This window comes from Ailuropoda melanoleuca, chromosome 11 (assembly GCF_002007445.2).
Source record: "Ailuropoda melanoleuca isolate Jingjing chromosome 11, ASM200744v2, whole genome shotgun sequence".
In the NCBI taxonomy this organism is placed as follows: Eukaryota; Metazoa; Chordata; class Mammalia; order Carnivora; family Ursidae; genus Ailuropoda; species Ailuropoda melanoleuca.
Genome location: NC_048228.1, coordinates 29,605,446 through 29,621,141, shown reverse-complemented (window position 1 = coordinate 29,621,141; position 15,696 = coordinate 29,605,446). Strand labels below are relative to the sequence as shown.

General features: G+C 39.7%; 1 protein-coding gene across 2 annotated transcripts in view; it reads right to left on the bottom strand.

The window, feature by feature from the left end:
* EMCN (endomucin) overlaps window positions 1-15,696 on the bottom strand; it is a 95,653-nt gene that overhangs the window by 11,634 nt on the left and 68,323 nt on the right. For both annotated transcript variants that reach the window (XM_002916488.4, XM_019796682.2), the window contains exons 6-10: window positions 9,742-9,834; window positions 9,255-9,308; window positions 8,465-8,560; window positions 3,542-3,566; window positions 1,794-1,855 (exon numbers count right to left, since the gene is read on the bottom strand). In XM_002916488.4, coding sequence (XP_002916534.2) covers window positions 1,794-1,855; window positions 3,542-3,566; window positions 8,465-8,560; window positions 9,255-9,308; window positions 9,742-9,834 — 330 coding nt within the window. The remainder of the gene's footprint in view (window positions 1-1,793; window positions 1,856-3,541; window positions 3,567-8,464; window positions 8,561-9,254; window positions 9,309-9,741; window positions 9,835-15,696) is intronic.

The following is a 15,696-nucleotide window of genomic DNA, read 5'->3' as shown; positions in this document are numbered from 1 at the left end:
TTTCCTCCTTAGACCTGTGACTTGAAAATTTACTTATGATGAAAAGGAATCTTAGAGAGTTAAGGGTCTTCTTAACTATCCCCCCGTAGTCTACTTCCCTTGTTACCTCAATGATTATGGGAGTGGGAGAAGCCAGTTTGTGTCGACTTTTCCCTGGGCCTTAAAGAAGACTCAGATATTAAATTTGCAACCAAAAAACAAGGTTCTCTGGAATTTTCCCACCCTCAACCTTCAATTCTGGTGTCAGTTGTCATTTCCATGGTAGAAATGGGGGGTAGGGCAGGTTATCCTGATCCCAGGCCTCTCCTCGCAAACATAGCCAGAGGCTCCTACACGGAGCTGGGGTCTCCCATAGCTAGGAGAGCCCTGAGGCTGCAGAGTGTTTTGTTAAATACCCACAGGAGTAATGACAGTGTGTGAAATTATTGTGATGCTTTCTTGAAAGCCACAGGCAGATCCTGAGAACTTTTCTTGGTAAATGGTGTGGTCACATTCAGGATCCTTACTTAAGACTGGTTCATATGTAGGCCGCTCTTCCCTGACCTGGTAAAATAGGCTTGGCAACTCAGTCAAGACTGGTGAATAACCAGGGGAAACCTGTAAGTGGTTTCCAATTATCCTATGAATGAATGTTACTCCTTTGCCCATTCAGATAGTTACCTCTAAGAGAACTGTGTGGGAATAAAGGAAATGTGTGCATTGAAGAGCAGAAGAGATACAAGAATGAAGAATGTCTCTCATAAGAGAAAATGACTCCCATGATGGGTCTGGAAATGTGTCTGAGGATTCTGGGTACCCTCAGTTTTCAAGGCTTCTGTCTATATGTTGTAGTTTGTTCTCATTAGAATTTCCCACCTGAAGTTGGGGCCACATTCAGCCTTTGGTACCTCACTCTTGAATTGGGACCATATTGATTGCTTTTTGTTTGACAAAATTGTTTTTGCTACATATATATGATGGAGCTCATTATTCCATAGCTTTCACCTGACAAAATACCTGTATTCTGTGATTATTTTGTACAGGTAAAATGGGGGACCTAATATTGTAAATGTAGTCATGTAACTTGATATTTAAATTAGAGCCACTTGGATTGCTTTGTAGGGCTAATAATTATTTTTTATATATGTTTTGTAATATTGAGGTTTTAAATCTTTGGTCTACTCAGAACAAGAACAAAATCTGTGCTTTTTCATTTTTAAAAGTTACTTAGCATTCATTTTTCATTACTCAATAATTCATGCAAATCACACCTATATTTTGAAAAACTTATACTTTTCAAATCCAATTTTAAAACCTAGGAAATTGGAAAAAAGAAATGTAAATTTGATCAATGGGAGATTGTGTTTTCTCCTCATTGGAAAGCTCAATTAAAATTATATGAAATGATACAAAATAGGATTTACATTTTACCTAATGAATCCTGGTTCCAGTTGACTATAGACAGTCGTTACCAAAAATGAAACAAAGCAACAGCAATAATAAAAACCATGTAATACATTTAATGTTCTTTCTGCTACTACCGCAGAGTAGAAAATGTCTCGAGTCACCACCCCTTTCTTGGAACACATTCATACTATAAAAAGCAACCTTTAAAAGTATAATAGTCCAACGATTTTACCAAAAACAGTATTTCTAGGACTCATCTTTTCCGTATACTTTTCCTGCATTGTGGGGGAGTTACTAATTGTCTGTTTGTAGAGAAATTATGCTTTTTGGTTGTGTTTCACCTGAACAAAATCCAAGTTAGATTTTGAAATAACCATTTTCAGCTAATCAACAATCTGGGAGCTTACCAGACTCGTGAGAAATTGTCTTAACAGTGAGAAGCTTCACACTCTCTTTATCGGACTGAGGTCTGTTTGGAACAGAAAACATAAGTCAACACCACAGTAATTAGCATTGTATGTCTGTGAAAGAGAGTATACATGATATAAACAGAATGAAGAAGATACGCAAGCATATATATGTGTATATATGCCATATATATGTGTGTGTGTGTGTTTCTATGGCAAAACCTGTGTCTTTTTACATACAGACATATGTATACTTTTATAGCTTTCTACTTCTAGAATCAAGCCGATAAATGTCTGCCGCACTGTTAAACAATGATAGAGAAATCAAACACGAAAACGGGTCGTGTGAAACACTGCTCGTAAGGTCCATAACGCACAGGTCTCCAGTCCTGAATTATGAAAGGGAAGACATAGGGATGTTTCCAAGCCTTTTTGGGCTCATGCTACGTTTTGGGGACATCCCTTTTCATGAGGCCCTGGCTACAGCAGTGCAGGGTCTGACCTAGTCTTTTTTTTTTTTTTTTAAAGATTTTATTTATTCATTCGACAGAGAGAGACACAGCCAGTGAGAGAGGGAACACAAGCAGGGGGAGTGGGAGAGGAAGAAGCAGGCTCCCAGCAGAAGAGCCCGACGTGGGGCTCGATCCCAGAACACCGGGATCACGCCCTGAGCCGAAGGCAGACACTTAACGACTGAGCCACCCAGGCGCCCCATGGGTCTGACTTATTCTAACCAGGAGTTCCCACCTATCTTTCTGAGATTCTAAACAGTTTCAAACCCAGGTTACTTTCCTTGGACATCTCAAGAGACAGTATTTCTAATAAAGAAGGATAAGTGATCTAGGGATATTATTTTTAAAGTCCACAATTTGACAAACATACAAAAACAGCTACATGAAGGGAGGCTGCAAATTCGGGTCAACAAAGAAGCCTTAATTACAAAACTTGTTTTTGACATTAAAACAATTTGTCTCTTTATAGAACCTTGTTTGTAACAGCTGGCCGGATTGGTAACAACTGTTTTTTTGTTTTGTTTTGTTTTGTTTTGTTTTAATATGTCAAAATAGAATAACCATCTACTGTCACTAAGATAAAGTCACTTAGAGCCGTCTCAAGGTACAGGCATGATTATTCCCTAACTGTGATAAACATACTGAAAATTTCACTGGGAAAACTATTTTAAAACTCTAGGTATGTTTTCTATGAGATTTTTCCTTATAGTTATATATATTCATTCTTCTATCTTTGCATTTCATCTTTATTTTTATTTTTATTTATTTTAGAGAAAGACAGAGAGAGCATGCACACAAGCAGGAGTAGGGGCAGAGGGAGAGGGAGAGAGAATCCCAAGCAGACTCCTTGTTGAGTGCGGAGCCCACAGGGCTTTATCTCTGGACCCTGAGATCCTGACCTGAGCTGAAATCAAGAGTCGGAGGCTTAACCAACTAAGCCGTCCACGCACCCCTGCATTTCATCATTTGATTTCCCATTTTACTACCTTATTCAAGCTTAAGAACAATCTTCCCTTCCAGTTGTTGGAATTTCTCTGTTGATTCAGACAGAGTTCTGACAAACAGCCAAACCCTGTTTCTTGTACTTTTTACAGAGATTCTTTTAAAATGTAAACCAAAAAGAGTCTAAATAGAAGATTAATGTTTTGGGGGTTTGTTTTTGTTTTTGTTTTTTCCCTATATAAATGGTAGGGTCAGAACTTCTGGGGGAAAAAAAAAAGTGATGTGGCTACTTACTGGTCATTTCCATTTTCCGGTGTGCCTAGGGGGGGAGAGAATAGTTATTAGAGCTGTGAGAAGCTTGGCTATGAAAACAAACAAATACACACAACCCCAAGACCCCTGCTACTTTCTGTGCAGAGATGTTTATAAAGCCATGTTGTAACTTTCTTATCTCCCCTGCAGCCCCACTGGCCTTTTTCTCAGATACGGTTCCTATTACACCTTGGGTATGATGGATACATTCATGGGATAGTCCTAAGTAGGCCAACTCCACTGAATTTAGTTCTGGAATAATTTTAATCTTATAGTTTCATATTGCTATGTGAAACTACTATCCATTATCGCACATCCCACAGACACCAGAAAATGTCTCAGTTTATTTCAGTATCTCTGAAAAAAAATTTCCTCAAAGTATCAAATTACCTTTTTATACCAGAGAATTGAATTTTTGGCTCTCCTTTATACACAGCTCTTTCTGGAGACACAAATCACTCCATTTGTGGTGAACGACAATATAGACATTGCTTCGACTGGCATCTGGAGTCCCCTGATCCGGCCTCTCAAAAGTGCTCTGCAAAATGTCACTGAGGCTACTCACTGTAACTAAGCTTCTGTTCGTTTTGCTGGGCTGCTCCACCAGGGTCTGGTAGAGACATCTGGGGTGCAGAGTGAGAATTCGGAATGATTCATTCTGCACAAAGCCTTGGACACTAGGGAGGATATGCTGGTGGTCAAACCTTGCATCATTCATCTGGGGCACATCAGGCGAACTAATGTAGCTGCTTCAGGTCCCCCTGTTTTGTTCCTGATTTTGCTGTGGTTTTATTCCATCGCTACTCAGCTTCTGTCTCTCGGATTTCCTTTCACCTCTAATGTAGCCCTTGTCATTGGGATGTGCCCTTTGTATATGATTCTCCTGGTGGTGACCATCGTTCTTTTATAAAGAGCTTGATTTCCACTAATGTTTTGGCTAATTCTGTATCTGTCACTTTGGCTTAGAGACACCATCATGACTCTTAATCCCTAGTATTTAACTCATGGCGCCCGTATGCTGTTCACCAACTCCATCTAAGTTGTCTTCCCAACATCAGTAGGATTTTAACAGCATTGTTTTATTCCTACTTTAAGCATTATGTATGATATCACTTGTCATGCTTAAAACTCTATTTCAGAATGAGTTGATACTTTTTTGCATGCCTGTTTGATTTATTTATTTTATTTCTTTATTTTTTTTAAAGATTTTATTTATTTATTTGACAGAGAGAGAGACAGGCAGTGAGAGAGGGAACACAAGCAGGGGGAGTGGGAGTGGAAGAAGCAGGCTCCCAGCAGAGCAGGGAGCCCGATGTGGGGCTTGATCCCAGGACTCTGGGATCACGCCCTGAGCCAAAGGCAGACACTTAACAACGGAGCCCCCCCGGCGCCCCAGCATGCCTGTTTTAATATTTTTCCGTAGACTACTGTAATACAGGTTCATTAGCAGGTTTATGCATACCAACAGACTATCTTCTGCATCTGTGCTGTTCTTCCTTGGGTTAAAGCTCAGACTACTGTCAACGTTATCTGGACAAGCTTCATTTCATACAAAAATCTTTGGTTCACGTTGTCTTCCACAGAGCAGAGAGGGCTTACAGATTTTCTGAACCTGATGAGTCTTACCCACATACTTGAAGAGAGGTTAACTGTGGGTGTCTAATGGTGCTCATTTAATAACAGTGCTGTCAAATTCTGTTTGGAAAGCAAAGTTAACAATAACCAAAATAACCAAAGAGATTTGGCTAATTGTACAATTGCTGAACTCTGTTATAAAGTATTATATGCCTCCACAATAACTCTCCATAGCTGTAGGAATTTTATACATTTGTTTCCCTGAATGATCCAATTCATCCAATTCATCTTCTTTAATAGAAAATGTCAACTTTTCAAATAACATATTTGCAATCTTCTTATGCAAAACAGTGTTTCAGTACAGGGTATTTTTACAAATGGATTTAGCACATTAATTTTTTACCTATCCTACATACTCAACACCCACAGGCTTTAACTGGGATGGTCGATTTCCCATAAAAGGTAGGATTGGTGGTTTAGAAACTTAGAGAAATTAAACTGATCTATAAAATTGCTATTTCCCCTCTGGAAATTGACTTAGGAAACATATTTCAGACATTATTAAGAAGTTTATTCACTAACTCCCAAAGGGAAAAGCATTTATTTGTTTTTTGCTTATTTTCCAACAAGAACTAAAATGAACACTACTGACTTTTCGTGTAACTTTGCCTTGTACTGTCATCCTTGTGCCCTGAACTCTCTGTGCGGTGCATGGTCAGGGATTGGCCGCAGGAACAGCATCCCTTAGTATCCTGGGGTACGTTGTTCATGGGCTGAAGAAGAGTGTGGCTTGCATATCTATAAAAATAATCAGTTTTGGAGCGCCTGGGTGGTGCAGTCTGTTAAGCATCCGACTCTTGGTTTTGGCTCAGGTCGTGACCTTAGGGTTGTGAGAACGAGCCCCATGACAGGTTTCACACTCAGTGCGGAGTCTGCTTGAGATTCTCTCCCCCTCTGCCCCTCCTGCTCGTACTCTCTCTCTTTCAAATAAACAAATATTTAAAAAATAAAGATAAAAATAATCAATTTTTACTTAACAGTATATGAGACTTAGGTGATATTCTTGCTAGTGAAATATTTAGAATTGAAGTGAGGAAAGGGAAGGTTCTCTTTTACTGAAAATTTAAAAATTTATTCTGACAAGCATCTGATAAGGTTCTGCTGTATATTATGCATAATGCAATGTGGACGCTATGGGGTGTGTGACGTGGAGGGCTTGCCTGATGTTGTGGACTGCTCGCGTCCTCCTAAAATTCATCTGTTAAATCTTAATGCCCAACGGGACCATGTTAGGAGGTGGAATATTTGGAAGGTCATTAAGTCACGAGGATGGAGTCCTCATGAATGGGATTAGAGCCCTTATAAAAGAGGCCTGCAGAGAGTCTCCTGTCCCCTCTGCCATGTGAAGACATGGTGAGAGGGTTGCTGTATAGAAAGCAGGAAGAGGGCCCTTGTCGTTCCTCAGGTCTGAGGACGTCTTGATTAAACTTCTCAGCCTCCAGGACTGCGAGAAATGCTTGTCGTTGAAGCCACCCTGCCCATGATATTTTTGTGATAGCAGCCCCAACAGAACGAAGACGCATCTTGCAATGGCAGTGGGCACATACAGAAGTAACTGTATGGTCACATGATGAATAATACCACAGAATTCTGCGCAATTACAAGTAAGAAAACACTATTCTTCTTAAGGAGATGGTGTGTTATAGAGACATACTATACTCTCAGTTGCTGTTTGAGCTAGATCTTTCATGAATAGATTGGAGATTGGGTATGTTATAAAAGTTAAGCAGTGAACGAGGTGTTCTAGGCAAGGGAATAGCATGGATGAAAGCATGGGGACATGACACTACATTGCACAACCAGGGCTCGGGTCTGGAATGGAAAGATAGGTCGATGTTTAAGACAACAGAGGGGAGTGCCAAGCCATGGGAACTGAAGGGGGTTCGAGAGAAGCTCAAGTGTCTGGGATAGAAAAAAGACTGAATGAAGACTGTAGGAAATCTGAATAAAGTAGGGATTTAACGAATAACAATGCATCAATATGGGTTAATTAATTGTGACAGATATTGCAATACTACTGTAAGATATTAATAATAAGGGGAACAGGGTGTTTGGTGTATGGGAACTCTATAACCATCCCTGTCACTTTTCAGTAAATCTCAGTCTACTTTAAAATAAAAAATTTAGGGGCGCCTGGGTGGCACAGCGATTAAGCGTCTGCCTTCGGCTCAGGGCGTGATCCCGGCGTTATGGGATCGAGCCCCACGTCAGGCTCCTCTGCTGTGAGCCTGCTTCTTCCTCTCCCCCTCCCCTGCTTGTGTTCCCTCTCTCACTGGCTGTCTCTATCTCTGTCAAATAAATAAATAAAATCTTTAAAAAAAAATAAATAAAATAAAAAATTTATTTAAAAAAGAATGAAAATATAATGCCATTATGGAAACCATAAATATTTAAGAGGAGGGAGAAGCTAAAACAGCAAAAAGAAAAAAAAAAGAAAAACAGGGTGAGGATGTAAAAGAGAGCAGGGCTACTTAATCAATTAATTAGCTAATTAATTAATAATTAATTAATTTTAGTTTCAGGAGTAGAATTTAGAGATTCATCACTTCTATACATCACCGGATGCTTCATCACAAGTGCCCTCCTTAATCCCCATCCCCCATTTCACCCACCTCCCCTCCACCATCTCTCAGTTTGTTCTCTATCGTTGAGAGTAGCAGTGCTATTTTAAAGAAAAGAGGACAGACTTCAAATGCCATTGGAGAGATTAAGGAGGATAAAAAAGAATTGTCAAGCTAAAAGCCCACTAAAAATTGCAATCATGTTCAATCCTGAGGAGCTGAATCAATTAGCAGAACACACAGTCACAGAAGACACCTCCATTGGAAGGAAGCTGTGCCTCCCAGGAGGGCATAAGTCACAGAACGCTCTTCCTGAGACTGGGCCCCTCAGCTAAAGTCCTAGCAATGCTTATCTCTATCCTCTGTCACATGGAAGTGAAAAAATTCTTCACTACAGATAAGGTCTGTGGCTTTATGCCTTCGTTACTACCATAATCCCCTGACCAGTCACAAAACTGGGGTTATTTCACTAAAAAGAATCTGTCCATATTTGATAATCTCTGCCACTCGCAGGTAATCCTCACTCCTTACATTCATCAGCGTTCAATGGATTTCCCTGCCCCTTCCTCTCTATTTCCGTGATCAAGCAATAGGGCATTCTATTTCTTTCTGTAAGCCTCCTCTCCCCGTAAGAGTTTAAATTCAAGTTTAGACTGAACATATATTCGCCTTTTGGAAAACAAAATGGAGCAAAACCCTGTTAACCTACCTGGGTCTGTCTTCCAGCACATTCGATACAAACCCACAAGAACGAATGCAGAAAGTGTCACTACAATCAAAGCAATCACCACTGGCAAAATAATACCTAAAAAGTATTGAAGACATTGTTAATTAGAGTGGCTATTGAATTTAACAGTACGGAGTTTAAGGAGCAAAAGCAGGCATGCATCCTTCCTTCTTTAAACATCACTTAATTAAACATAACTATATTTTCGGCAAAGAAGATTTATCTGATTCAAATGTTTTACTCCAGTTGTCATTTCTGACATATCCACTTGATGTCAGTCTTGCAGCCTTTTGAAATAAAGTTCCAAGCTTAAGGGAGCTGGTTTCCTCACCTTCTTCGAGACTGGAGAAGTGAGGGATGGAAAACTGGAGAAGCCGACAATGTCTTCTAGACTATAGTCAGACCTACATTCACATATTATATTCTTGACTACTTTATAATAATGTTACTGGGATATATATAGAGAGATCCCATACTGGAACTGCTCTAGTCATGAGGTTGGCTTCCTAAAAAACTCAAAAATTCTTAATTTCTAGGGAAATGAGTGGATTTTTTCTGTTCAGTCGTAGAATACACATATATGGTATATGATATGTACGTTTCTGCAAAAATGGAGCATTTCTTTGAAGGCTAGGATTGTAGGATTATGATGAAATTGCAGGTTCAGTAAAGTTGATAAAAGGCTGTCTACAATCGAATCCTCTCTGTTATCAGCCACATTCAAACATTTTGCATATTTGTCGCCATGAAAGAAGATATGTCTGTTACTCACCGGAGTAAGAGGGGCTGGCGGAAGAAGAGCTTGCATTTTTTGCATCCTCAGTACCTATTATTTTAAGAAAGAAAAACAATAAGTCACTTTGGTTAATGTATGCCAATCCTCACTGTCCTACCCCCCACTCCCATTTAAGTAAGCCTCTGTGATCTCTAGGTGTGATGCTTCAAGTGGAAGTAAAACCTCTCTCATTCTTAAAAAAAGCTCTGTTTTTTAAATCCAGATTGGTAGGGAGTTAATGTACACAGTTTGATGAGTGTGGACAAATGCCTTCACCTGTAAAACTATCACCACAATCAAGGTAAGACATCTATCTATCACATTCAAAGTTTCCTTGTGTCCCCGCTTTAGCGCCGATGTGCAGTTTTGTTTTCTATTTCAATCATACCTCGATAAAGCTGTTGAAAAAAGATTTGTAGAATTTTCTTGGTGAGAAGGGATCAAGTAAAGCACATGTCCACTCTCATGCACACAGAAGTCATACCTTGAAACTGGGAGTTGTTTCCTGGCGGTGTCACTGAGATTGAGGTTAATGTACTGGTATGAGGAGATGACGCATCTGAATATAGAGGGCTAACTGTAGGGAAATCACAAATCCAGTCAGATGAGGGTATTAATTCTTCTCGCTGAATTGCTTTGCAGATTTTAACAGTTTGCATTTCTGAAGACCTGTGAAAACTGTTTATTGTTGAATCAGAGGATACACACAGTCCTACGCTGAATCATACGTTCCTCTGTTCCTGCTGTAAAGATGAATAAATTTGGAACCACAAAACCTGGATGTCAGTATCACATCTTAGGAACTGGCCAGGAAAACGGACTAAGTCTCTTATCCTAGGCTGCCGTCTGTATCACCTGCTGCATGAAACTCTTGTGGGATGCAAATCTATTCAAAAGCAGTAGTCACATTTCGGATATTACAACTTGGGGAAATAGAGATTTTCTTTCCTAACACCCATATTTAAAATAGACATTAATGCACAGGACTTCAGATTTTATCCTGTTTCTTAGTGGTTGAAGAAAAGATTGCAACTGAGGCTTTGGTTAGAAGGATTGGGGAAGATATCAGGGAAGATTCCTTCATTTTCATCTTTAAAGCTCAGTAGTAGTCTACGTTTATGTGTGTTGTCTAGAATAACTGTGGCTTGGTTGCATTTCCACCACTGTTTCATGCTCTTTTCTTCCAAAGAAATTGTTAATTTTAAGTTTATTATTATTATTATTAATTTGTTTGCTTAAGTCAACATCTGCCATTTCCATCAGAAGGACTGAAACAAAAGTTATAAATAAAAATGCATTATTCAACATCCACTAATCTCAACAAGTTGCAAGGAAATACCAATATGTAAATGCTTTATAAGCTTATAGTATTTGTTCTTGTGAATTTGGGATAAAACACAGTTTGTATTTAGAATGATTTTGAAAAAGAATTATTTTCCAAAGAATGTAGTTTAAAATGATTTTCTTTGATCATACCTGTTTGCCTTGTCTCACTGCTCAAGTTTAAGTTCCTGTAGTGTGAAGGCCGTAACTCCCACCAAACTCCACATGGAGCTCTGACTGCGGTGGGTCTGCAGTGAAATGGAGCTGGCTGCTTGGCCGAAGCAAGAGGCATCTCTTATAATTATGGCCCCCTTAGGAGTATGGAGGACATGTATAATTGCATCAAAGAAATTGATATTGCCTGTGACTGCCTTGGATCTTTCCCTCTGCCACCCACAGCCCAGCACGCACTGCATGCTCATGCATTTTTGACATCTGTGGGGGAAGAATAATGTTTAGAGTCTGTACTGTTCTTGCCATGCAAGAAATCTGTGGGAGGAAGCTAGATATATGCCCATAAGAACAAAGAAAAATGTCAGGCTAGTGCACTAAACAGGCAGAAAAAGAAATATTAAATGAAAGAGTGGGAACTAGCTGAAACCTTGGTACTTTTAGTTGCTTTTTCCTGTGTCAAGTGTTTTAGTGAGAATGTTGCTCTTTTGATTGTGTTGGTAGAGACCAAGGTGGCTGATGAAATTTCCAATGGCAATTAATCCCCCTGGGATTTCCCAAGGGTTAATTTTCAAGACTCCACATCCTATCTCACTACCTGCTCATAGACAAGCTAAGTGGTTACAATTCTGAATAGAACCTCAGTGGCTTAGATGAAAGTCCAAATGTTCTTACTTAACGCATGTTGATTGTGCAGGGCCACCTGTTATTACGAACGATCCACAGGGTTGGCAACGGAGTTAACCTTCTTGAAAGAAGAATTTATTGGCTCCTTGGACAAAGACTTTAAAAATTTTAAGATTTTATTTATTTATTTGGCAGAGAGAGAGGCAGCGAGAAAGGGAACACAAGCAGGGGGAGTGGGAGAGGGAGAAGCAGACTCCCCACTGAGCACGGAGCCCATGTGGGGCTGGATCCCAGAACTCCGGGATCATGACCTGAGCCTAAGGCAGATGCTTAATGACTGAGCCACCCAGGCCCCCCCCCCAATTTTTTTTTCTTTTAACTGCAACCTTCAATTAATAAATCATTTCTGGGGACGCCCGGGTGGCTCAGTCAGTTGAGTGTCTGACTCTTGATTTCGGCTCCGGTCGTGATCTCATGGGTCATGGGATCGAGCCCTGAGTTGGGCTCAGCGCTCAGTCGTGAGTCTGCTTCAGATTTTCTCTCCCTCTCCCTCTGCCCTTCCCCCTACTCATGCTCTTATTCTCTCTCTCTCAAATAAATACATAAATATTTAAAAAATCATTTCTGGGGTGCCCGGGTGGCTCAGTCGCTAAGTGTCTGCCTTCAGCTCAGGTCATGTTCCCAGGGTCCTGGGACCCAGCCCCGCATCAGGCTCCCTGCTCAGCAGGAAGCCTGCTTCTCCCTCGCCCGCTCCCCCTGCTTGTGCTTCCTTTCTAACTGTGTCTCTCTCTCTGTCAAATTAAAAAAAAAAATCTTTAAAAAATCATTTCTGAATCCGGTACACCTACACATACACACACACACTCTCACACACTTTACCTCTATAATGTGTGATGCCTTCTGTTATCTTGTTTTCTATTGTTTTTTATTTAATTTTTCCAATATTGGTCATGACCCACTTTTGGAAATTAACTCACAGTTTGAGAAACACTATTAACGTGCTTATATCGATGAAATTATTATTCTTGGCTTAATTCATAAATTGTGGCCCTAAGGGAACTCTTTCTGTGACTAATGTAGAGGGATGCATGATGTGTTCAGAGCTGAGGGTCTCTGTCGATTTTGTTGAGACTCAATTACGCTACGTTAGCGCTAAAACAGCATTGGCAGGGGAGGTTCAAGAGAAGTATGGTGGAGTAGTTAAGAGCACGATTCTGAAGTCAGAGTAGGTGGGATCAAATCAGACCATAGCACTTGTTTCCTGTAGAATGCTGGGCAAGTCACTTAACCACTTTGTGCTTGAGTTTCCACAGGTCCAAGTGTGATTTTAATAGTTCTATGGCACAGTGTTGTAAAGTTAAATGAGTAAAATTAAATTCAAATGGCTTAGAAAAGTACTTGATACTAATATATTTATACTATGTTATTTTATAATAATATTTTATTATTATATTATTTAATAATATTTTTATTATATTGTGATTAGGCTTCTAAAGAGTTGTACTCTTCAACCAAAGTCGACTTGTCCCAGTTTTTCAAAAATTGTTAGTGTAAAAATATATGCAATAGACAATTCAGACACCTCCGTGTTTTTGGATGCTTCTTTTCTCTAACCAGTTATTAGAATAACTGGAGTATATAGCACTCTTAGAGGACATAAATTTACTGTGGAACCCTGACTTTTGGCGATTATAGTGATTATTTAATCACAGATACATTGTGTCATAATTTTTTAAAGATTTTATCTATTTATTTGACAGAGAGAGAACACAAGCAGGAGGAGCAGCAGAGGGAGAGGGAGAAGCAGGCTCCCCGCTGAGCAAGAAGCCCAACATGGGGCTGGATCCCAGGACCCCAGGATCATGACTTGAGCTGAAGGCAGATGCTTAACTGACTAAGCCACCCAGGCACCCCTGTTGTGTTGTAATTTAAATGGGGTTTACAAGCCAGAAAACTTCAACTATAGTCAGTGTAATTGACCAAGCCTCCCCACCTGCTTTCCGAAATTCATCACTGTGTTCTTGCTGATGCCATGCCTCCCCCAGGCTGCTCCCAGCCAGTGACGAAGCCTACCAAAGATATGAAGGCAGGCTTGTTCCTGGGAACCAGAAACTCCTCTGAGGAAAGACTCAGGCTAGAGGAGTCCCTGTTGCCCTCTTAGAGGAGGGTATATAAGATTCATAGATATTAATGGGAGAAAAGTGTGATTGGCAGTAGAGGATAAGACATTCCATATGAAAAAGAAAATAAAGCTATATATTCTATTTTTATTTCTGGTATATTGCCTACACTTCTTTCTAATATGTGGACACTTAGAGTTAAGTACCTGAGGGGCTAAACTCAATTGAATTGAATGATTGTTTCCCATGATTTGTAAATAATTTGGACTTGTGTTTAATTGCAATTTGATGGATTCATGTCTTATTTTAAAAAATAACTTTTCAGCATTTCACACAATAAATCATTCATTCTTCCTTGACACCATCTCTTCATGTGGCTTCCAGTAGGAGCACTGCTCATGGCTTATTCTTCTTGGTCTCTGGCTGGTTCCGCTTTCTTTCTCTGACTCACAGTCTTAGAGGGTCATGGGGCTTAGTATTTGGTCCTCATCTCTAACTACACTAATCTCTTTGATGATCTCATTCAATTTCAAGGCTTAAATACAACATCAATCCCAGTGATCCCCAAATTTATATTTCCAGCCCAGATCTCATTCTTAAACTCCAGATTCATAAAGCCACATGCTGACTCAGCAAATAATAAACATCTTAAATTCAACATGTCCAAACCTGAACTTCCGCTTTATCTGCAGCCTTCCCATCTGGCAATCATTCCCTCCAATCTTTCAGGCCAAACACTTCACAGCTATTTTTGCCTCATCTTTTATATCCCATCCCACATGCAGGATCAGCAGGAATATCTGTTGGTTTCACCTCCGAAATATATACAGAATTTGGAGACTTCATGAGACCTACCTGTGACTACCCTGGTCCACCCTAACATCATCCCTTCTCCTGGAAAATTTCCAAAGTATTTTTGCTTCATCTGACAGTCTCTCAGATTTATATCTATAAAATATGAGTCAAATCATGTCACTACTTTGCTCAAAACACCCAACGTTTCTCCATTCCACTTATGGAAAAAGCCAAAGTCTTTGCGATAACCCTCCAAAGCCTAGGCAACGTGCCTGGCAAATCTCCCGGCCCACTTAGTCAGTGCTAGTGCTGAAACGCACAGGGCCTCTCCTCAAGTTCTTGCACTGCCTGAGTGCTCTTCTCTCACGGATTGCTTTGCTTCCTTCCTCGTATTTACTCAAATCTTTTTAGGAAAGCTTACCTTGACCACTTTTTTTAGTCCAGCAAACTGATCCCCATATTTCTTCACCTCGTGAGCCCTCCTTTCTACACTGCTGTGCATTCTCTCTCATCACATTGACCACCTTCTAACTAAAACACTTGAAGACAAGGGTAATATTCTGCTCACTGATGTTTCCCAAATGTTAGAACAATGTCTGGAAGTGGGGTTCATAAATCTTTGCTTTATGGATAAACAAACTTTTTGGCAGAAGTGATTACTGTTAAAGATGAAATCAATTAATGAGCATACCTTTTGTATCTTCATATTTGGACAGGTACATGTTTAAGAACATTGTATCATTAATATTTTCATTCATTCTACAATAAGAAAAAATAGACACCTACTCCAGTTCAACAGGAGATATTGAAAGAAATAGAGTGGAATACAAGAGGTAGTTATTGCATTTAAGGAGCTTATATTCTAGTAGGGGAGGTGAGAAGCATAGCCCAAAGTGGAGAGATGTGAAACAAGAAATAAAGAATAAGACAAAATAATATGTCAGGGATCAAAATAAGAGAGCCTCTGTCATTGCTTATTGAATTTTACTTAAGAGCTAACTCTTAATGAAAAGGATCTGAGGATCTTAAGCAATGATATATATCACAAGATGAATACAATAGAAATAGGAAATCAGAACCACTGCAAATGGATGAAATAAGCAAGTTCCTTCTAAGAGTTAATACCAAACACTAATACAGTTTCTGGTGTTCCTATAAGAACTGACTCTGAGCATCCTGACACTCAGGGAAAGGAAGCACAGTCTACTCCAGGTATTCATTATGAGAGAAAAAATGGTTTCTTCTGTAAGTAAGTGGCATGTAAGTGGTGCGGACACTAAATGCTATGAGTATGGTTGGTACCATTCTGTGTTTTGGGAGGGGAATATGCTGATATGATCCCTGAAGTCTCTTCTAGCTTTAAGATGTTGGATTCTTCTCAAGGTTCCTTTCAATCCAGATTT